At 54.3% G+C, this 22,813-nt stretch overlaps 6 protein-coding genes across 6 annotated transcripts; 5 read left to right on the top strand and 1 right to left on the bottom strand.

Annotated features, from left to right (window-relative positions):
- Positions 1 to 1,602: 1,602 nt before the first annotated feature.
- SMAC4_09085 (uncharacterized protein) lies at positions 1,603 to 5,287 on the top strand (the record flags this gene model as incomplete). Its single annotated transcript, XM_003343643.2, has 2 exons — positions 1,603 to 1,971; positions 2,043 to 5,287. Exon 2 carries the CDS (start codon positions 2,330 to 2,332, stop codon positions 5,285 to 5,287), a length of 2,958 nt encoding a protein of 985 aa, XP_003343691.1. The 5' UTR covers positions 1,603 to 1,971; positions 2,043 to 2,329.
- Positions 5,288 to 5,988: 701 nt separating this feature from the next.
- Positions 5,989 to 8,463, bottom strand: SMAC4_09086 (uncharacterized protein; the record flags this gene model as incomplete). Its single annotated transcript, XM_003343644.2, has 1 exon — positions 5,989 to 8,463. The coding sequence occupies one exon, from the start codon at positions 8,461 to 8,463 to the stop codon at positions 6,094 to 6,096; it is 2,370 nt and encodes a 789-aa protein (XP_003343692.2). The 3' UTR covers positions 5,989 to 6,093.
- Positions 8,464 to 9,052: 589 nt separating this feature from the next.
- On the top strand, positions 9,053 to 12,348 carry SMAC4_09087 (uncharacterized protein). Its single transcript, XM_003343645.2, has 4 exons — positions 9,053 to 10,301; positions 10,568 to 10,792; positions 11,090 to 11,315; positions 11,530 to 12,348. The coding sequence occupies exons 1-4, from the start codon at positions 10,152 to 10,154 to the stop codon at positions 11,922 to 11,924; spliced, it is 996 nt and encodes a 331-aa protein (XP_003343693.1). The 5' UTR covers positions 9,053 to 10,151; the 3' UTR covers positions 11,925 to 12,348.
- Positions 12,349 to 12,927: 579 nt separating this feature from the next.
- SMAC4_09088 (uncharacterized protein) lies at positions 12,928 to 14,910 on the top strand. Its single transcript, XM_003343646.2, has 2 exons — positions 12,928 to 13,253; positions 13,355 to 14,910. Exons 1-2 carry the CDS (start codon positions 13,016 to 13,018, stop codon positions 13,615 to 13,617), a joined length of 501 nt encoding a protein of 166 aa, XP_003343694.1. The 5' UTR covers positions 12,928 to 13,015; the 3' UTR covers positions 13,618 to 14,910.
- Positions 14,911 to 17,197: 2,287 nt separating this feature from the next.
- SMAC4_13167 (uncharacterized protein) lies at positions 17,198 to 18,754 on the top strand (the record flags this gene model as incomplete). Its single annotated transcript, XM_066091287.1, has 1 exon — positions 17,198 to 18,754. The coding sequence occupies one exon, from the start codon at positions 17,198 to 17,200 to the stop codon at positions 18,752 to 18,754; it is 1,557 nt and encodes a 518-aa protein (XP_065945940.1).
- Positions 18,755 to 21,404: 2,650 nt separating this feature from the next.
- Positions 21,405 to 22,765, top strand: SMAC4_13166 (uncharacterized protein). The gene has a single exon (XM_066091286.1). The coding sequence runs from the start codon at positions 21,445 to 21,447 to the stop codon at positions 22,762 to 22,764; it is 1,320 nt and encodes a 439-aa protein (XP_065945939.1). The 5' UTR covers positions 21,405 to 21,444; the 3' UTR covers position 22,765.
- The last annotated feature ends 48 nt before the right edge of the window (positions 22,766 to 22,813 follow it).

Here is a 22,813-nt window from a genome sequence, read left to right as displayed (position 1 = left end):
CACTACCATAATGTTAGTTCTGCACTTTCGGAGAAGATGAGCTGGGAGATAGGGCGAGACCTCGAGGCTTACCGGACGGTTACCGAAAGTATTCGTTGACAGACCAAGCCACAGAGAGTACTCTAAAGACGGTATGTGTGTCAAGCCAATAACCATCAATACCTTGACTGGGTGAAACAGCAGTGCCGCCACCAACACAACGGTGTAATTTCCGCAAAACGGCAACTGCACTGGCGTTGCCGAGAAAAACAGTCACGCCTTGTGAAGTCTAGCAAAGATGCTCCGTGCCGAACTTTCGGATATCATGGTTATGGTGAACGTGGAAACAGGGGATCAAAAACGCGGGGTCCCCTATGCCGGACGACGGAGATCCCGCATGTTTTCATCCGACCGGCACTTGATCTGGTGCAGATGGATGTTTGCCCTTGAGAGATTGTCACGTTCTTCGCGGAACAACAAAAGACATCCGCGGCCGTAGTTCGCGTAGGTATCGAGGCTGGTGTCCTTTTCTGCTCATGTTGTTATTGTGGTGTTGTTTGCCCAGTAATTTTATCATTGACACCTGTGCACGGTCCAGCAACTAGAATTGTTCTGGAAAGGGGATTCTGCAGGGCTGTGGCGGCAACCAGTCCGGAGGTCCCGGGGTGCTCTTCTTCAGGGTCTTCAGGGGTGATGCTTATACCGTACATGGCCATCTCTTTCTTGTCTCTCGTGATATCGGGTTGTCCGACGCTATCTCGTTGTTGAAACGGCTGGATGACTCTTCTGATAATGTCTGGAGGGCGAAAGACAGTACAGCGAACCACAAGGGTGCTGCTGCTATCGTGCAGTACTCCACGGCATGAAGTCATCGAGGTGGATATCGTGGTGTCGGCTAACAATCCTTTTTCATCCCCTTGTGATCTTTGATACAAAGCTTGTAGCACAGCGGTGAGGAATTGTATCGATATAAATGACGGTGTTGTTGTTGTGTCGTTCTCGGGCATGGTCGTCGTCGATAAACAGTGTGGTAGTATTGGATGTGGGGTGTGGCAACAACATAGCAGCAGCGGCGTTACCCTTCGAGAAGGCTTGTTCTAATCCTTCCAATGGCTGTCAGCGAATCATTTCAGTGTCGGGATAGCTGTCCCTCGCTCGTCATGGTTGTTTCGCCCAGCTTTGAAACGTTCCGAGGACAAAGACGGGGACCAACAGCTACATCATCATCATCCCCGTCAGCTAGGGGGGGGAGGGGGAAGCTCACCTCTTCTTGCATCTTAACCTCTCCTCCTTCTGGAAGCCAGCTTCCATGCATTCTGACCGATGCTCTTTCTGAAACGTTCTTGTGATTCCTGCACTTGTTGCTGTTGTGGACGTCGAGATAACCATCGTTGCTTGTGCGGTCGCTGAAACTGCAGTGGACGGATTGGGTGCCGGCGGTTACGGGGTATCACGCACTGTATTCGGCACTAAACCAAAACGCCCCGGCCCCACGCTGCCGAACGGTTGTGGGAGACACGCAGCTGCCATTCTTCTTCATCTGGACCTGCCGACGGGCACAACAACCCAAGACGGGACGAAAGGAGCAATCACTTATCTCTTCATATTTTTTTTGGTTCTCTTCAAGTTCTTCATTGTTACCTCTACCTCCCTGAGCTACCGTCAAGCACTTCGGCACGGTAGGTAGCGCATCACGATTCGACACCACCGGCGCCATAGCTCCCACTCAACACGTCAAAGCACCGAAGCATTGCGATTGCGATACCCCACAATTGCCATCACTACAGCAAGGGCCCAAGTCCCCCCGGCCGCGGCCACATCGCCAGCAACCAGGATTCCCACCACTGCTAGCTTGCTTGTGACCCGACCTCTCTTCGCTTGCATCCAACCGTTCGTCACACACGGACGCGACACTTCGTCACACTCCCCTCGACTGTTTCAAGAGCTGCCGTAGCTACCTTCTTACATCAACCTCGAGCAATACCTATTTCTGTGAGTACAGTAATGCGCAGAAGAGTGACACCCAGAGAGGATTGACATTGACCAAACCTCCTCCTCCCCAGAACCCCTACACTACAAACGACAGTTTCCATCATCGACCTGACGCAATGTTCCGTCGTCGCAGTTGAACTGTCCCCAACTGATCCACCCCACGAAGCCGCAAGCGGACTTTGGCGACCCATCTCGAAGCATACCTACCTCTCTGTACACCATAGCATACCTCTACAGATCACGTTCCTCCGCACTTGCCTGTGCCCGATAGCACTCTCACGACTGGCATGACCGACCGATTCTCAAGTCCATAAACCGAGCCGACCGATATAACCCCACCAAACAACCATCACCAAACATGCGCCGGAGTCGAACACCGCCTCCATCGCCATTCCGGGTCCTGGCACACCATGGGGGACCTCAACCGGCTCAAGACTCGGGCGCCCTCATCAGGTCCTTCAATGTCGAGACCAATCCCACTCGGCCGATTCGCCCTTCTCCCTTGACGGCCTCCACCATCCCCGACATGCCTCTCGACCTGGTTGACCGAATCCGATCGTTTCCACTCTTCATGTCCGCCCCCGAAGGCTTCCTCGTTGCCATTGGCACCCACCTAAAACCTCAAGTCCATTCCGCCCAAGACCACATCCTCACAGAAGGCGACGAAGCAAAAGCCATGTACTGGCTGGTACGAGGCGTGGTCGCCGTCACATCTCGGGATGGCGAAGCTGTCTATGCCGAACTCAAACCCGGCGCATTCTTTGGCGAGATTGGCGTGCTGATGGACGTTCCCCGGACTGCGACTATCATTGCAAGGACAAAATGCTTGCTGGTCGTTCTCAAGAAGGAGGACCTGCAAGCTGAACTGCCCAAGTACCCCGAGATGGAAAAGGCTATTCGCCAGGAAGCACAGGAAAGGTTGAACATCTTGAAGAAAAAGCGGCAGGAAGGCGGCCAGATGAGCAAACCGTCGACCAATAAGCTAGCCCGGGAAGCAGCGCCTGGCCAAGTTAGTACCGGAGAGTCGGGAAGCATCAAGGAGGGCGCCGTGGTCAAAAGCAAGAAGCGCAAGTCGCCCAGTCCTGGCGTGATTGACGACCCGACCATTAGTGGTAGCGCCCTGGGAAGCGGTTACGTCAATGTGCGAAATACGCTTAAAGAGCTCCCGCTGTTCTCGACGCTGCCTCCCGATATCCTGCACTTCCTGGGCCTGAGCGCACAGCCAAAGTCCTACTCGCCTTTTACCGACATTGTCCGTCAAGGTAGTCGCGGCAACGACATCTACTTCATTGTTCGTGGTGAAGCCGAGGTCGTACATGAATCCGAAAAGACGTTTTCGCGGCCCCGACTAAAACAGGGACAGTACTTCGGTGAAGTGGCTAGCCTAGGCTTGTCTGAGGGGAGAACTGCCACGGTCCGGTCCATCACTGCAGTGGAATGTCTGATGATCGGCGGTGATGCCCTTGAAGAGCTCTGGAGGCGCTGTCCACCCGAAATTCGATCCCAAGTGGAAGAGACGGCTCGGAAGCGCATCAAGGGAACGGATGAAGATGTGGAGATGGTCGATGCCCAGCCCGAAGTTACCTTTATTACACCCTCGAAGCCAATTTCGCCCGCGAAAGAGAAGACACACCAGCCTTCGGATCCTGATCCGTTCCTTAGCGTGGACATGGAGAACATGCGCAATCGTCGTAGGAACTCGATCGCCCCGCCAACTCCGCAGACTGATGCGTCTGCTATTGTTAACGGCATGAAGGCTATTACGCCCGAGAGCAGCCCGCTACGACATCCTGTACCTGATGGCTCCCCGATTCCGAGCAAACGCGCACGAACCTTACCTTGGCGATCATCCACGGTAGAATACGAAGCCAAGAAGCTTACCCTTCCAGATGACATCCTGGTCTGCATCTTCCAGCACCTAGATCTCCTCGAGATGATCAGACTACGAATCGTTTGCCGAGACTGGCGTCGCCTGCTTACCACCAGCCCCAACCTCTGCACCCATGTTGACCTCAGCTTGATCAATCGCAAAGTAACCGACTGGTCTCTTGTTCATATTCTCGCGCCCTTCATCGGTCTACGACCAGTCGAGGTTGACATCAGCAGCTGCTTCCACATCACCGATGAGGGTTTCCAAGCCCTGTGGAAGCAATGCGGCAAGAACATCAAAGTCTGGAAGATGCGTAGTGTCTGGGACGTTTCCGCCTCTCAAATTCTCGAAATGTCCGAAAACGCCAAAAGCCTCGAAGAAGTCGACTGGTCCAACTGCCGCAAAGTAGGCGACAACTTGCTTGCGCGAGTAGTAGGCTGGGTGGTCCCCGAGCCTCCCCCCTCTCGCTCCTCTGAGAACGGCGGCAAGGTAGTCATCGCCTCTTCCAACTCCCGCAGCAGCAACCGTCGCCTAAAGCCCACGGGCACCACCGCCAACGGCTCAGCCACCGGCACCGCTCCCGCCCAACCCCCGCCCGGCACCATCATAGGCTGCCCCTCCCTCGCCCGCCTCAACCTCTCCTACTGCAAACACATTACCGACCGATCAATGCACCACCTCGCTCTTCACGCCTCCTCCCGTCTCCAATCCCTCACCCTAACACGCTGCACGAGCATAACCGATCAAGGCTTCCAGTCCTGGTCTCCCCACCGATTTCCCAACCTCACGAGCCTCTGTCTGGCAGATTGCACCTACCTAACCGACACCTCCATCATCGCCCTGGTGAACTCGTGCAAGTCCCTAACCCATCTCGACCTCTCCTTCTGCTGTGCGCTGTCCGATACCGCCACCGAGGTTATTGCGCTCGGTCTGCCGGGTCTGAGGGAGTTGAGGATGTCGTTCTGCGGCAGCGCCGTCTCTGACGCTAGTTTGGGCTGCGTGGCGCTGCATCTGAATGAGCTTCGTGGCTTGAGCGTGCGCGGGTGCGTGCGAGTAACTGGTGTAGGCGTGGAGAATGTCCTGGAGGGGTGTGGAAGGTTGGAATGGGTGGATGTCAGCCAGTGTAGGAACCTAGGGGGTTGGTTAGTTGGTGGAGGAGTAGGGAGGTGGGGATTTGATGAGCGTGTTGCGAAGAAGAAGGGTGATGCTTTGAAGCATGAGGTGATCGCGAGCAAAGCACAAGGGGGTAAGATGGGAGCTGGAGGGGTTGGTGGTGGCGTGCAAAGGCCGAGGGGAAATGGCGGCGGCGGCGGACTGAGACAAAGCAAGGTGCTGGGGCCAGGACCAGTAATGAGGCCGATTATTCCGCCGAGAGGGGTGACGAATCATCGGACGAGGAAGCCGATACGGTTCGTGGTTGAGAAATGTGGTCTCGAGTTGAGGTGAGGTTGCTCGAGCATAGACCCCAGGCTAAGAATCAGGCATCACTACCTACCTACGTCGGCCGGTAAACTGCATGCACATAATGTTTCATTATTACACTAGGGATGGGCTTGGATGAGGTCATGGGTTGGCTTCGGTTACCTATAAGCGCGGCAAGGTCAAGTTGCTATCATCGACCGGCTGGACAGGATCAACAGGACTTGACTTGGTGTTTCCAGACTCTGGTTTTGGACATTCGTTTTGTACATATTACCTGGGATTGGGTTCTGGATGGGGCGCGGAGCCTACCTACATACACATACAGAACATATGATATTGATACCCTTTCATTCATCTTTCACCCTTCATCAGACATGTGAACCTAATTGTATCTAGCGGGCGAGACTACGACCTGTTTTTTAAGCTCTTGAGTCTTTGCAGGGCTAGGCTCAAGTTCTCAGACGGGGATTTGATGATACAGGAACCAGCACAAGAAATAGGCATGTTCCAATAGCCAGTTGGAACGATGGTAACGACAATGGAAAGTCAAGGAACTATTGAAGATATATGTCATTCGCTGGGTAATTCTATCATCTACAGATATCGCTCGTAGTCACTAATCACACGCTCCCAAACGCCCACGATATACCTACCTTACCTACTTGACAATGAAACCTGAAAGATGAAAAGTGAAAAGCTGCCAAGACACACCAAAGACTCACAAAAAGGAAAAAGATCGCTGACAGTCAGAAACAAAGGCCCAGAGAAAACACTAACCCAGAAAGAAAGGACGCCCAAGAGACAATCACAAAAGCCTGCTCAATAACAGCTCACAGGAACATATTCCTCCTATCCGCATCCCTTACCCTCCCTCCTGGCGCTGTGTAATCCACGCCGGTGACACTGCTAAGGTCCTTCTCAAACACAGACTGGATCTTGGTAACCTGCAACAGCCTAGCCAGATCAAGCTTGACGCCCTCAAAGCTCGCCAGCGACTCAGCAGCCTTGACGGCGTTCTTGATCTGCCGACCGTTCAGATCGTGTTCCGCCAACCTCTCTAGCCCGCGCTCATCAATGTCCACACCTCCGGGCACCATCCCGCAAAAGTTCTTCCAGATCTGAAGCTTGGATTCGAACGTCAGGTCAGTGTACCTGATAGGTATGTGGATTCTGGACTTGAACGCTTCGTCAAAGGTGGTGACGCGGTTGGTGGTGAGGAAGAGGATACCGGTGTAGTACTCAAGAACGCGCAAGAAGACCGAGACCATGGCGTTTCTGTGCAGATCGTGGAGGGCACGCTGCTCGAGGAAGACGTCCGCCTCGTCGATGAGCAGGACGGCGCGCCAGGTGGCCGTCATGTCCATGATCTTAGTGAGCTGAGCGTCAAGCTCGGAGGAGACGCAGCCGAGGTCGCCCGACGAGACCATATACAGCGGGCGCTGAACGTACTCGGCTACGCATTCTGCCGTCAGAGTTTTGCCGACACCTGGGGGGCCGTGAAGCACGCAGACAAGGCCTTGGCCTTTGCCCTTGACAATGTCGTCGAACCCGGGGCGCTCGCGGGTGTGGTTGGATACGAGGGCTTGGACGGTCCTCTTGATGGTGGGATCGAGAACCAGGCCATCGAAGCACGACGTGTTCCATTCGATGGGTTCCAGCTTGTCTACAAAGAACTCGAGGAAGCGCTTGTTGGTAAAGGAGTATCCGCGGACGGTGGCGTTGGTCATCATGGCTTGCTCGTCAGTCAGAGGGTCGTACTCTTTGGTCTCTGATGTGAACTTGATGGATGACAGCGAGGGGACTTTGGGCTTTGAACTCGGCAACTTCTTAACGGTGAACGAGTGGTCGGCCGCCAGCCGGTGGAAGGTGGCGCAATCAATCATGACGCGTCCGTTGACGCCGAAGCGGGCATAACCTTGCATTTCCTTCTTGATGACGGCAAGTCCATTGTATTGAACGTAGTGCTGGCCAAGATGCTTCTCCCACTTGCGGCCTCGGGCTAGAAGGGTCTCCCGGATCCCGTTGGCGTCCTCATGCAGATGAAGGGGAACGATGTCAAGTTCGCTGAGCTGGACGACGCCAGTGTACTTGCGGAAGGTCAGGTGCGACCTGAGAGTCCCCACGTCCTCGCCGTCAAAGTCAATGTAGCGACAGGAGAGAGTCATGCCCACAAGGTTGGCGTGATCATCAAACTCATTATAGTACCGGCGGACGCGAAATGCGCGATCCTGGTCCAAGATCTTGCAGTGAACAATGGTGTCCGGCGGCAGGAGGGTCCAGGCGTGTTCGTAGGAGATGGCACGCGTCTCGCCGGAGATGCACCTTTCGTAGGCAGCGATCTCGGGCTCAAAGTGGTTCTTGATCCAGTCCATGAGGAGGTTGAACTGTTCAAAAGCCTCGGCTTCGTCAGCAAAGCGGCGCGAGCCCTCGGTCTCGAGTTGCTTGCGGTAGTGGAAAAGGGAATGGAAGGGAGCTTCGATCTGGACATCGTCGACATCGATGGGGTCCGAGGGATAGTCGCCAATGACGTCCCTGAGAAGCTGACGCAGAGGCTGGGGGTTGACGTAGAGACGGGTGCTGTCGTGTTCGCCGTGGTGGTTGTAGTGCTTGACAAGGCAATAGGCATAAAGGCGCCACCAGTCCTTCTGTGCTGGTTTGTCTATTTCGGTCTTGCGCTCGGTGAAGTAATGCTCGTCCTTTTCGTCATATCTCCTATCAAGGTGCTTAAACTCGCACTTCATGGTCTGATCCTCTGGGGCCTTGTCTTTGTCGTCTGTGGCCGCGGTGTCGGCATCCCCGTCTTTTGTGGCCGAATCTCTGGTGTCTGTGTCTGTCTTTTTGTCTGTCTGTGTAGGTTCGTCTTTCTTGTCCTCGGGCGTATCTTGGGGCTTGGTATCGCCATTGGTGGTCGTGGCCTTGCCAACTTCAGGCTTGGTCTCGTCATGGCCGTTGACACCGTTCGTCTCGGTAGAGGTACACTTGCAGTGACAACACTTGGTCTTGACGGGTTCTTGGGCAGGAGCCCCGTTGGGGACATGCTCGGTGGCGGCAGCGGGAGCCATAGTGTCTCTCGTATAGATGCTGTGATATGCCTGAAGGACGCAATGAATGGTAGTTATGGTAGCACAAAGGAGACAGGCAGAAAGGGTTTGCGACAGGAACTGGGGGACAAAAAGAGAATGGACGGGAAGCAGTGGCATACACCTACCTTTTATACTTGGCCAGACTTGCATCCCCAAACCCAACCTTCCACTTCCTTGCCGTTCTGCCATCCCATGTCTGACATGTCTATGCATGGCGCCTGCGATCCCAACCAGCAACGGGGGTGCCTTTCGGTGAAAACAGAAGGAGGTGAATATCGCTGACGATGCAGGCTGCCGTGGCTGGTTGTGTGTTCCCTCATTGATGGCCCCAGCGAATGGCGAGCGCGTTGCATCAGGCAGACGGGCGACCTCTTTGCTCTCTTGTTCGGCTTCCACTGATTGTTTCGCTTCTCTTTGGCTGTCCAAACGACCAAACCCACGGCGATGCTGCAAACTTGTGGGGCCGGTGCGCCATGACTCGTTACCGATGCGATGACTGTGACGATCTAACGGCAGGCAGAAGTGGTGGTCGGGAAGCGAGACATGCCCTGGTGGACAAGGACAACTGGCACTGAGGCTGAGCTCCTGTCTTGCAGTTGCGCCAATGGTGAAAAGAGATGATGGGAGGAGGAAAGGATGAAAGTGGAAGACGGGAGGAAAAGAGCCCAGGAGGGAGCCTGTCGCGGCCGATTATCGGACCAATCCACGCCAGGCGCCAAGATCCCACTGCTGAATGACGAACATTGAGGGCAGGGGTCCCCGCCAAACATACCACTACTGGTAAGCTTTTAGGGCAGTCCCACACTATCCGCTCAGCCCTATACAGCGGGGAATGGACCCCCGGCCAATTTCAACGACACTCCCGTCCCGCATTTTCTCGTCATCAACACCTATCATCATGGTCCTCGGACACTCAATCAAGGCTCGCTATGCGGGCTTTTGAGAACCATACCCAATGCTTTATCATACCATCTTTGATGATATCAATCATGTTATAACATCTCTTTGAATTTATTCACGTTTGGAAATGGAATGCACAAACGCTGTTCATCTCTCGACTGATCTCATCTGAGGCATCCAGCCTTGCTTGGTGCATCTCTCCTCCGCTTTGGAAACCATGAGCCTTCAATCTGTTCAACAATTGAAGAAACCAAGGCTTCCCGAAATATTGAACAGCCATTGGCAGGAGCAAGAAAAATATGACATGGGAAGCGGAAAACCAGATGCTTTGTCAAGTTGACGCCAAAATGACCACCAAGTCACCAACACCTTATTCCTTATTAGGTGGCTGGGAACGTCTTTCTCGGAAGGGGCTGTTGCAAGAATGATAAACCAGCCCGGAAATCTCCCATGCTTTCCGATACTGCACCGTCCAGAAGGGACGGATGATGACTTCGTCCGTGTTGACGGGATGCCCCGCGCCTTATCGTTATCTTTTCCGGTTTGAGATCATGGAGATGAAAACCTCGAAAGAAGGAAGGAGCGCCCCATGAGCCCCGTCACGCGTCTCGGGTCTTTCGAGTTCGCGAACTGCCAAACCAAGGAAAGCGACCCAGTCGTGTTTGCAAGAACGAAGGCTTGTTTCTTCCTATCTGCACACCGGGAGACTTCTTGCGCACCAGTCGTCCCGGGCAGAACACGCTTCATTTATCATCGTTCAGTCCAGAGGCGCGCATCTTGTATCCATTGGATTACCTTTCAGTTCCACCATTTCGACATAGGTGCTTTCCTCCTAAAGCTTCCAAACAAGCTTCATCAACCCAGCCTCCCTCTTCGTTTGGTGCCAGGAAGGACACACCAACACGATGCCCCCAATCAAGACCGAGCCAGGCCTCAGCATCAAGACCGAACCTGGCCTGAAGATCAAGTCAGAGCACGAAGCTAGGTTCGACTTCTCGTCTATTCCACAGCCGCCCGTTCCGTCCGCTCCTGGCAAGCAGGAAGATCGCAAGCCCGTGAGTTCACCTCCCCGACACCCACTTTCTCTCTCGCTGTGTCCTGACGCAACATGTCTAGGACCTCTCCTTGTCTACCTACCATGGCCCATCAAGCGGACGGCGAAGATCCCGCCATTCCAACAACGTCATGGTTCACCGGCTGAGGGATGGAGAGACGATCCGCGCCCAAATACAAGCAATCTCAGGGCATAGTAGTCTTCACTCTGAGCTATGGAGCACCCGAAGTAATTGACGACGACCCAGAAGAAGGGGATTGAGCGGAGGAAAAGATCTTTGAGCGCCTCCGAAAGGCACATTTCAACATAAAACCGACAGAGCCCTCAGGATTCCTGTGCCGCAAGGTACATCATCTTTTATTCCACTCACGCGGCTTATGCGATATTATTTCTGTCAAAGTGGAACGGATATCCGAGCACGGCCACGCGCCTAGACCTACTGTGAAACAGGAGCAGGTCAACAAGGAACGTGGGGCCGTTTTTGACAGGACTGTGAACTAGTGTTCGGGGAGGCCCTACGGGCCTCGGCCCTTCCGTGATGGATGAAAGGCTGGAGGAACACGTTGGGAAGGAAAAACGGGACCAAAATGCTGCACTAACGGAAATGAACAGTTATATGTTAGGCCTAACAATTTTTTCAGGGCCAAAAACAGTTCGTGCGGTAACAGTTACATAAGGCCTGCAGAGTTCTGTATGGGTCCCGCCCGCGAAATGCACTAACATACTACCTGCAACTTTTAGCGCCTGTTGAGTTGTAGATATATAGACTCTTCTACCAGTCCCAGACAGAATGGACAGACGAAACCGCCGTCCCCGTCTACATCGTCCTTCGGCCGATCCCAACCAGCTACCTACATGTCGCAGGTCTCCTCCAGTGCTCCAGCACTTCACAACCCATTCCAGCACGGCTTTGACATGCTCACGCCCAAAGAACAACCTACGACCGTTGCTCATCCTGTCGCCCCGAAAGGCACATCTTCTCCCTTCTTCGGCTCCTCTTCTGCCCTCACATCGGGTCTGTCTAAGGACCATGGCAATCAGATTACGAGCAACTCTCGCAGCGTCTCCCGTCACTCGTCTCCGGAACCGAAGTCGCTTTTTTCAAGCAAACCTTCTCTTGGACCCCCAAAGTTCCTCCACCACCTTTTCTCTCTTCGACCCCCCGCCTGGACCGAATCCCTTCAGGGCACCTCAATCGCCCATCCGCTCTCTCTTCGGTTCCTTCACAGTCGCAGTCGCCGACTCGGGGCTCTTTGGGAACACTCTTTCACCGGTCAAGCGTAATTCTCTCTTCGATCTTTCTACAGGCGCGGGCTCAGGGCTCTTGAAGAAGACATCGCCGCCCAACCTTCCTTCCTTCACCTTCAGTACTCCCACAGTTCCGGACGCAGCAGCGGGGCTCTTTGGAAAGACACCTCCACCGGCAAACCGGAGTTCTCTCTTCGGCCATTCTACAGCCGCGGGCTCTGGGCTCTTTGGGAAGCCTTCATCCTCTGAACGGCCTCTTCTGGCCGCTACTACCAAGGTTGTTCCGGAGGTGATTGTTATCGACTCCTCTCCCGAATCATCTCCGACGCCTTCCCCACGGCGATCTCTGTCGAAGGAGCGTGCTGCGGGAAAATAAGGCTCCCAGTGCCTAGACTGCTGTTTACGGCTACTAGGATTCGCCTTTCTCCTTCCTCGGAGACCTTTGAAGTTTTCTTGTGTTAATGTTGGAGAAGCCTATGTCCGGGAGGGCCTTACATTGCCGTGATCGGAAGAAATAGTCACCAATGTACATGTTGGATCACGTTACGAATCTATTGTGGATGGTAATGGCTCCTAGACTTGAGATCTGACCAAAGATTGAGAAGTAGCGGGAGGCTCCAGCTTGTTCGGTTTGATCTATTCGTGTTGTTCCTTATTGTGATGGATGATTCCTCGCGGATTTCGTTCCGGTTCAAGATGCTTATAATGTACTTTATCTAAAATAGCTTAACCTGACCATGGTCGCAGTCTGAGACAAGACCGTGGAAACAAAGATCAGATACGATGATAGAAAAGATGTGCGAAGATAAATGTAAGTCGGGCTCATGGCCCAATATTAAAACGCCTAAACTTCCGCTGTGATCTGCTTCCTCGCCTCAGGGAATTACATCCTTTATCGCGGCAATGACTTTGTAAAGGTTATCTTGTTAACTAAGACACTTCGAAACCTCCCCGGAAGAAGATCAGAGATTCTACAACCGCTTCTTCTTTCATACTATCCATTGGCGGAACATTAGGACAATCCTAAAAGATGTACACCTACACGTGTTTAAGACTAGCTCAAAATTCTTGTTTGCCCATGCGAGCGCACATTCGACATAAGATGCCGGGCTGGAATGAAGTGTCGGAAGTAGGAAGATCATGCTAGAAAGGACTTGACTCTATCTAGGTACTAGAGTAAGTAGGAAGACAGTAGAAGAAAGAAGAAGACAGCACTAAAGGACACAGACGGTGAATAGACGCCAAGGCACGGCAAGCCAGCGGCTATTCTACGTGAAGAGTTTGGCCGTTCACCATCCCCACCGCCAAAATGTACCCCTGTTGTAGTCAAAGTTCCCATTCACTTCCTTCCTCGCTTGGTATATTAACCTCTCAACCTCCCCCCTGATCCTCCCACTCTTTTGCAAACACAACAACCAGGGCATCTTCTGAGCAAATCTCCCAACAGCCTACCCAACCCAACCCAGCATGGCCACTACCGACACTTCAGACCCGTTGGCTGCAGCCAAGAAGCGTCGCCAGGACATAATCAAGGAAATTATTGTTGAGTGCGAGGAGCCCGTCACCGAGGAGGACATCGAAGTCGCCCTCAAGGAGATCGTCATCCCCAAGGTGCTCGAGGAGTTCTGGGACAAGGGTCTCAACAACTCTGTTACTCCCCGCTACTGGCTCTGGTCTTTGGACTATACCCTCTATGTTCACTTTCGTAAGTTTCTCCTTGCTTGATAAGGTACCCATTCGAAGAAACGAAGGCCATCAAGTTCAGTTCGTCCTTTCTAACAAGCTATCGCCTACCCGTATGTATAGTGACCGAGGGATACTCTCCGGAGTTTGATCGCAAGTGGCCCATGGAGATCGGCCCGGAGGGCGAGAGCGTTCCCGAGTACGATGCCTATGTCAAGGACAAGCTGAAGGAGTATGAGCACATGTGGCAGCAGCAGCCCGTGCCTCAACCTCAGTCTACTACTAACACCAACACCGTCACCGAGGGCAAAAAGGTTGAGTTGCTTAAGCAGACCCAGGGTGAGGGAAGCGGTGAAGAGGCTGCCTCTGCTGCTAGTCAGACTTAGCCTGAGGCCAAGGAGAGCGGCGTCGAGCAGGAATAAGGGCAATGGCGAGCTTCTTCGTGTCCTACGCACTTGAGCGGAATACCTAATACCTTTATTGGAAGTCCGTTCGCTAGTGGGCAGCCATTCACTGGCCTTGCCCATTTATTGGCACTCCTTCCCAGGGGATCTAGGCCGCTCTGGTTTCTGTTTCTCCTCTTTCCGTTGGACAACTCCAGAATCAGGTCTGGTCCTTTCCGTTATCGGCTTTTCCGACTTCCAACACCTTAGGTACCTTCTATCATAGACAGAAGGGAAGATGCTGGGACTGGAAGAGTCAGGTATCTTAACTTGCAGTGTTCATACACAAACAATTCAGGACTGAAAGAACACCTCCTTACAAATGTGCTGCGTTGGAAGAAAGTTACAAGTGAACAACCAATTTGATCGACGAAAAGTTCGATTAGTAGCAGCGGTCCTGAGACTGCGTAGCATCAATGGTATGATTCCAGAGTTGAGTTTAAACAGAAAACATCGGCAACATCACCTACATCTTGACCACGACGTAATTAGTAACCGTCGGAAGGCCAGTTGGTAGAATCGGGAGCGAGACCGGACTAGATGGGCGCCAAACCGGGCACTTATCAGCACGAGGGCGCAAATCGGCAGGCTCGCTGCCGTGACCGGATAGGAGGAGAGCCAGAAAATGTTCGTACACCCCGCCTTTTTCTCCCTATGGCCGCACACACAATTCTCCCAAACTCTTTTCTCACATCTCCATCAACTTTAGTCCGTCAAACCAGACCCTCATAGACACCACAACTACCAGCTGACACAACAAAGGCTTTCATGCGAGCTACCACGTACAACGATGGACTCCGGACCTGACAGCAGCAGCTATGCCAAAGGCCGTGGCTAAGATCTTGGTCGCGCCGGCGACTTTGAACAATCCGACCGCGACAGAGCCACGCAACGTCAACAACACATGCGCGACATCATCACCAACGCAGGATTTCCCAACGACATCGTAAACTTGATTGACCTTGCTCCTGTTCAAGCCAGTCATAAGCCAGTCAATTTGTCGACTACCTCACCAAAGACATCCCCGGTGCCACCTTCACGGCGACCATACACTCGCCATTTTACTCACCCTACACCCTAGAGGTAGACATCGGCCCTCCAGCCTAGTACGTTGAGGAGCGCATGGAGGAACTAGGAAGAGGCAGTCTCTATCAGGCCCATGAACTTTCAATCTTTCAGACAGGGCTTTTCTCATTTGTGCGTGCCCCAGTCGCTGGAGCTGGATCATCCAACTCTGCCTCTCTTCGGCCTCCCAAGCCCGCTCCCTACAACGGCCCTCCCTGCACCAGTGCCTGGTGCGTCGAATGCCAAAAGCCACCCGCTCCTTCACTGCGGCTTCTCCTCCTCCACTCACGGGGACACCCCAGGCTGTCCGCTGTGCAACACCCTCAGCCAGTGCACTCGTTCGACAACTGTCTGGCACACAAAGATCCCACCTCCACGCACAACCGCCCCGAGCGTCACCTACAGGACTTCAACATCCTCGTTGTCTCCCGCAGCTGACTGCCGCCTTTCCGAACCACCAAGAAGTTATGGCTGGATGTTGTACTAGGAGGAGAGACTAGCAATATTTTGAAGGCCGGGTACTTGATGGATGGGATGTATCCTCTTACGAAGAAGTGTGCTTTGGATGTTAGGGTGGTGCATAAACATGGGAATAGGTATAGTAGTCCGAAAACGGCTGAGAGGGCGGTGATAATGAAGAATTTGAAGGACCTGCGCAAAACGGAGGTGTATGCTGAGCCGGAGCTGGAGCCGCATGGTTCATAGGTAGCCTTCTCGACCTCTCTGGGTTGATGTCTTTAGGGCTTGTGGCCTTATCGACGAGGATGAAGAAGCGGTTGTGGAATATGTGATCTGCAGGTAAGCCCTTTCCGTGGAATTTTCCAAGTGTTTTGTTAGACAGGATATAGCTAGCTTTCACGAAGAAGAGTGACATTCCTTACAAATATGTATGTTGGACCCAAAGAAGCAACACGGCAAGAGTTTGGTCCTTCAGACTCTGGGTTCTAGACTTTTAGCGAATAGCCTTCTGTAGAAATAGTGTCAGCCTGGTTTCTAGTTTCATTGTGCCATACCTTTGTGCCTTCCCAGGATCGCCGCGGCTCCAAGCAGCGGAGTCTTAATCGCCTGGACAATAGCGGAATCTTGAAGGCAGAATTCCCATTTTTACAACTGCATATTTGTGGAGTATGAATCTATCGAGGGAGGGAATGTCCACCAACGCTAGACAATGGTGTGAATTGTGATCGTTGGCATTGGGCAGATTCGGGAGCGAGACCGGAGTCGGCGCCAAACTATCCAGCACAGCTGCACCCGTAACCCGTAACCCGGTACACCCACCTGTCTAGGTAGGCTTCTGGGCGGATACGTTCTTCAGCCGGTCGGTTGGTCTGTTAATCGTCGATCATGCCATCACTCGAATCCAGTGCATGAGCAAGATGGCCTCGATGGTTCCGGGTTCCCTGCCTGCGTAGGTCGAACGTCAGCTTCCGGTCTCTCTCTTCTGAGGCAACCGGGTTCAGGTTGGACTCACGGATATGCGGACAATGATCTCTTTGGCTGTGTTAATCAGTTCTTGCTCCCCCGCAGCTTGGTTCATCACGAGTTGTCTCCTTTCAGTTGCGTGCAACATTGAGAGAGGTGGGAGGTCGGGTTCGATTTGTTGACGACGGGACGGGAGCCTCGACTCCACAATTCAGCCATTCGCAGAGTGGGAGGTCGAACCCCTGAAAGGGACATTGATGGCGCTGAAATTTAGCGGTTATCAATGCACTACAGGAGCCTGCAGGCGCTACAGCAAGTCCGCCCCGGTCGAAAGGCTGACGAGATGCAAGGATTTCACGCCGGTTGGCCCCATAACACTTACAAGGCTTCACAGCACATCCAGCGTTTCCAGCGACCAGGGGCACTTAAAGTCAAGGATTGGATGCTAACGGAACCGTTCAACCGGCCAGGGTCCGTTTGTACATTATCAGCGTGTAAAACTTCCAATCTGTGGGAAGACACGCGTTGGTGAGTATTAACAGACATGGAATTACAAGACCCTGTGACTTTGGCCTTTTACGCCCGAGATGAACGAGGGCATCACCACGATTTTCGTTAATCGTCCATGCCAAGATCTTGACCTTGTGCAGTGATCTCACAAAGGATGCAAATATCGAGCTCATGGCTGGGAGAGCACAGTATAACAGCATTAAGTACGGGTCTTCAAACATACTACCCGTAGTGAACAAAATGCCTTATGGTCTGTATAATCTTTCTAAAAGTATTGAGTACATCTCTACGTGAGCATCGTCCTTAGACAACGGACGTAACGAATATTGACCTTCACCTTCATCGTACGTCTATTTTCTGTTCACCACCCGTCTGCACAGGATTGTGGGCTTACATACAATCTTCCTCCTACAACAAAAACCCTTGGCGCCAAGTGTTAGTGCTAACTCTTGGTTGCCCGCAAAATCACTAACACCACCTAAATCGCCGTTTTCACGGTCGATATCCAAACATTCACAACATCAAAATGTCTACGCCTTCGCCCTCTGGGCCCCCCCAACCACCGCCGCCGGCTATAATACCGGTTACACCTCTGCCGGACTCTATTTTCGTCCTGCCCCCGCCCTCCACGACGGCGCAGTCGGCCAAGAGAGCCCGAACTGCGGACGAGGAAGCCCGTCCTGCCCACGCCACCACCGCCACCTCTGCTGCTTCCGGCCCCATCACGTCTTTCGCTGAGACCCTCATCTCTGAAGCTCTCGCCAAAGCGGAGGTCTATCGCTCCTTCGCCGCCTTTCTTGACACCGAACTCGCCCGCTTCTCCGCCGTCTCGCCCGCTCACGCACGTGAAGCTGACCGTCTCGCACGGACCATCACGGCCGCTCTACAGAAAAACTCTGCCTCACCTCCCTCGCCCACCCCGGTTACGTCTGCCCCAGCCGGCAAAAAGGTCTCCACTCCCTCTGCCAGCAAGGAAAAGGGACCCATCTCCTACGCGGATGCTGCCGCCCGCGGTACAGATTCCACCTCCGCATCGGCCTCCCGCTCCACTCCCCGCTCCAGCCTTACCCGCAAGGCTGCCGTACCCCAGAGTGACGGCCGCGTCTTTCTTCGACTGGATAGGGACTCCCCTTTCGCCAACACAGATGCCTTTGCCATTCGCAAAGAAGTGCAAACGTTCCTCCGCCTCGCCCCCACCGACATCCCCGCCTGCCATAAAGTCCCTACTGGTTTTGCCCTCGTGCCCAAGGATGACGCTGCCCGCCAGACCCTCATGGCCCACAAGGATGAGATTAGTTCTCGTTTTGGCTGCGTCCAAGTCGAAGTGCCCAAGAAATGGGTCACCTATGCCGTCCCGAATGTGCCTATGACGATGCGACTCGGCATGGTCCCTGTAGACACAACTACCGCCATCAGGGACGAGGTTCTCGTCCAAACCGGCCAAGAGCCTGTCGCCCTCCGTCCCTCCCAGTCCTACCACCCTGGCGAGGCCTATGCAACCTGGCTTATCTCCTTTGATAGGCCTGTCTCTCCCTTCCGCCTTTTCGACGTTAGCAACGTCAGCCGCCACGTCCAGAAACGCCGCCCACTGGACCAATGCACCGAATGCTTTGGGTGGCATGGCCGTAGAGGGTGCGCTCGCGCTGCAAAATGCCCACAATGCGGACGTACTGCCCACGGAGAATGTGACCGTCACACTCAATGCGCCAACTGCTGTGGCCCTTTTGAGTCCACCCATGTCGAGTGTCCTATGCGCCCGAGACGCCAAAGAGATACCATCATCCGCCCAACACCTGATCAACAACGAGAGATTCGCCGTAAAGGTGGCATTCTCTTCACCGAGAAATACAACCGCGTCGCCCCCTCCGACAACCAGCAAAATACCCCCACGTCTCCCGACGAGCTGTCTAGCCATGATTCCGCTCCCTCCGGCCCTGAGAACTCCAACAGCTCTGACCAGAGCCAGCCCCCAGCTGATGAGGACATGATAGTAGTCCAGTTGAGCGAGTACGCGTCCTCGGATAACGCAGTCCGTCGTTCTAGCCGCCACAAAACGCCCTCCAAGAGGGCCGACGGCCAATGAGTAGACACTCAACCCCCTCTCGTGATAGCCTGAACAATTCCAGACTGCGTGTCCTACAGGCTAATGTAGCACGAGCACGCGACACGCATGAAATTGCCCTCCAAGCTGCTAGTGAGGCTGGAGCGGACGTGATTATGATCCAAGAGCCACGAGTGTGGTTCCACGAGGGCCGCTTTGGTATTCCCGGGCACTCCCTCTACGCTCTTTACACACCTGTCCGCACATGGACAAGTGAGACTAATACCCACCCACGCGTCGCCACGTATGTTCGTAGGGAAATGGCAGCAGGAGGGTTCACTCTCGGCCATACCAGAGATCTGCTATGGGTAGAGACGCAGGGTGTCACTTTCGTTAACATTTACCGCCGGTCAAACGATACTTCGGCCCTCGAGCTACTGCAAAATTGGCAACCAACGACAAGGACACTCCTCGCTGGCGACTTCAATGCCAAACACCACTCCTGGCAACCTGGCGCGGAAACATCAGAGAGTGCCACGCGAATTATGGACTACGTTACAGAGCATGGCCTGGATTTGCTGACGGCCCCTGGTGTTCCTACCCACAACTGCGGTAATACTATCGACCTTACCTTCTCGAACATACCACTCTGCTCAACAAGAATTGCCCCAGAGGCGGACTGCGGCTCTGACCACCAAGTCTGCATTACGGACATTCCTATCCAACCGGTAGAGCCTCCTCGCCGTCGACTGGTCCTTCGTGAAGACCCAGAGGCTATTAAACTATTTGCCGAAAACGTCTCGTTTCTCATGGGCCTGGTCCCGCTCCTCCCTGCAGGCGAGAACTCCCCGGAAAGGCTCGACGAGCTCGCCGAGGCCCTCTGCAACGTCCTTACAGAGGCCCTCCAAATCTCTTGCAGGCCATCAAGACCTGAGAAAAACGCAAAGTGGTGGAATAAAACGTGCGCGCAGGCCTCCAGAATGTTCCGCAACTATCGGCACAACAATCCGAATCCCATCCCCCAGCGGATAGAAGCTCTTCGGCAGGAATTTAAGAGGATAGTCAGAGAAGCAAAGCAGCTGTTCTTCGATGACCTTATCACGAAAGCGCGAGACGACAAGGACATTTTTAGGATCGTGGCGTGGCACAAACCCCGCGACCGGATGGAGGCCCCCCCACTAGTCATCAATGGGCAGACCGTGATCGAGCCGGAAGCCAAGGCGGAGGCGCTCCGCACGGCCCTTCTAGAAAGGAACAGCGAAGAGGAAGACCTCGAAACTGGCTGGGTACCCACGGTACCACGCTGTCGCCTACCCTGGTCGTCCGTCGTACACGCGGATGAAGTCTACAAAACACTTTGCGGTTCTGCCAACACGTCCCCCGGCACCGACGGTATTACCGTCCGTATGTTGAAAGCATCCTGGGAAGCGATCAAAGACCCTGTCCTGCGGCTCTATCAGGGCTGCGTCGCTACCGGCTACCACCCCCAAGTCTTCCGACAGGCGGAAGTGGTTATGATACCGAAACCTGGGAAAGACCAAACGACGGCCAAGGGATGGCGGCCCATCTCACTCCTGTCCTGCCTCGGAAAAGGCATCGAACGCCTTATTGGCAGGCGGATTGCTTGGACGGCCATTTCTAGCGGGGTCTTGAATCCCCAGCAGGCTGGCGCCCTTCCAAGGCGTTCGGCCGTTGACATTGTGGAAGCTCTGTTTCACGATATCGAAGCTGCACTCGACAAGGGACTCGTTGCTGCACTTGTAGCCATGGATGTCAAAGGCGCCTTTGATGCCGTCCTAGTGAATAGGCTGGTCTTACGTTTGCGGGAGCAAGGGTGGCCGGACTGCGTGGTTCGCTGGGTTGAGTCTTTTATGACGGACCGCATGGCCTGCGTGCGATACCCAGGGGTGACCACTCCTATGCGCCGTCTCAGATGCGGGCTCCCTCAGGGCTCCCCTGCCTCGCCCATCATCTACTTGCTCTACACAGAGCCGGTCCATCGCCTTGGAGAGAGCGAAGCGCAGCATTTTGGATATGCAGACGACTGTGCAGTTCTTGTTACTGGCACTTCAAACGAGGAGGTCGCAGAGAAGGCCCAACGAGAGCTGGACGCCATGGTCCAATGGGGAGTAGACAACGCTGTTGACTTCTCGCCGGACAAGACCGAAATTCAGTTTTTCTCCAGGAAAAGACAAACTGCGCCTTTCCCAACCATTACACACGGAGGAGTCGAGGTGGCTGCACAGCCGGCAATGCGCTGGCTGGGGATTTGGCTCCACAGCAAGCTGAACTGGAAGCACCACATTGAGCACAGGCTCGCCTCCGCCAAGCAGGTAGTCCGCCACATACGCGGTCTCAACAGAGTCTACCACGGCGCCCCTCCAGGCTCCATGGTGAAGGCTATGAAGGCTGTCGTCCTGCCAAAGGCCCTATTTGGCTCTGAAATCTGGTGGCCAGGCCATAAGAAGCACGCCCTTCATCGTAAACAAGGGGAGTTTCCGCTTGTTAGCAATGGACTGGCGGACCTCGTCCATAAAGTCCAGACTGCGGTTAACATTGCCATCCGCGCCAGCTTACCAGTGTGGAGAACGACGCGCCTTGCCATTCTCTACCGCGAAGCTAGCCTGCCTCCCGTCCCCCTTCTTCTAGAAGCGGCCCGGCGGCGGCACGCTGTGCGCCTCCTCACCTTAGATCCTGCCCACCCGCTCGTCCCGCGTCTCTCGGAACCCCGAATGACGCCGCGCGGCCTGCCTCGCCGCCCTACAACTCTACAGACGGCTGCACAGCTCGCCTTGCCTTTCCCGCGGCCTGTTCTACAGCCGCCCGTCTATAACGGAGACACTCACAAAGATCCAGCGCCCACGTGTAAGGACAGGGCTGCCAAGGATTTCAAAGAATGGCTTCTCCAACGAGATCCCTCGGAGATTGTCGTTTACACCGACGGCTCTATGATAGCTAAGCAGATGGGCCCCCCAGCGCACGCGGAGGACCCCGACGCCGAAGAAAGACCAGAGGGCGAGTGCGTAGGCTTTGGCTACGTAATCTTCCAAGGACAGACAGAACTCGGTCGCGGTTGCGGTCAGCTAGAACAAGCGGAAGTTTTCGATGCGGAGGCGGAAGGCGCGCGGCATGGTCTCAAGGCCGCTGTGGCGCTCTTCCCGGAGGCACAGGCCCGACCACGCATTACGATATGCCTTGATAACACGTCCGTCATTAGAGGACTCCGAGGAACCCCAGCTGCGTCGTCACAAGCGGCTTTCCTCGATTTTCGTGACACCCGAAAGGGCTATGGCCCCAGTCTGGTGGACGTCCGCTGGGTTCCCGGCCACAAGGGCATCACGGGCAACGAAATTGCTGACGAGCTCGCTAAGGCGGGCGCCGAAGGAGGAGAGGTAGTCAATGAAGGCTTGGCTACCCTTGCGCACTCAAGGCGGCTTGCTAAGAGGGAGGCGCATACGGATTTCAAGGCATGGTGGGCCGCGAACAAGCCAGAGTCTTATGCAGACTACCGGTTGGGGGTCTCTATCCAGCCTAACGACGAACTAAAAGAGCTGGACAGACGCTCTTTACACCACCTCCTCGCGGCCAGGTCTGGCCACGGGGATTTCAAGGACTACCACGAGCGCTTCGAGCACGAGGACGCCCTGCTGACATGTTTCTGTGGAAGCTGGAAGAATCCCTTCCATCCCTTTTTCTGCAGGAAGGCATATGCAGTTTCCCCCGTCACGGGCGAAGCGGCTACGCGGGAGAATCTCTCCCTTGCTATTGGAATCTACTGGCAGCGCTTCATCGCTAGGATCCAGACCTCGCACTTCTTTTCGTGGACTTGCACGAGAAAAGCCTGGCGCCAGACCCTCTGGCAACAGCACACTGACGGCGGTGGCTCTGCTGACAACCTTACGGGGTTTTTACGGAGTAGAGGGGTGGAGGTTGGCCATGGCCACGATATTGAGAGGGTTACGGTGGACTTGGACAGGCTGGTTCACCGTGCAAGGAGACGGGAGGAAGCCTTGCGGGAGGAGGAGAGCGGGAGTGAGAGTGGGGAGGAGTGAGTTTGTCAATTCTTTTATCTTTTTCTTTGTGCTACAGGTTCCGTCATAT

The sequence above is a fragment of the Sordaria macrospora genome, chromosome 1 (assembly GCF_033870435.1).
Source record: "Sordaria macrospora chromosome 1, complete sequence".
NCBI classification, from domain to species: Eukaryota; Fungi; Ascomycota; class Sordariomycetes; order Sordariales; family Sordariaceae; genus Sordaria; species Sordaria macrospora.
Note: the sequence above shows the minus strand (reverse complement) of the source record. Positions and strands in the feature narration are given on the sequence as shown.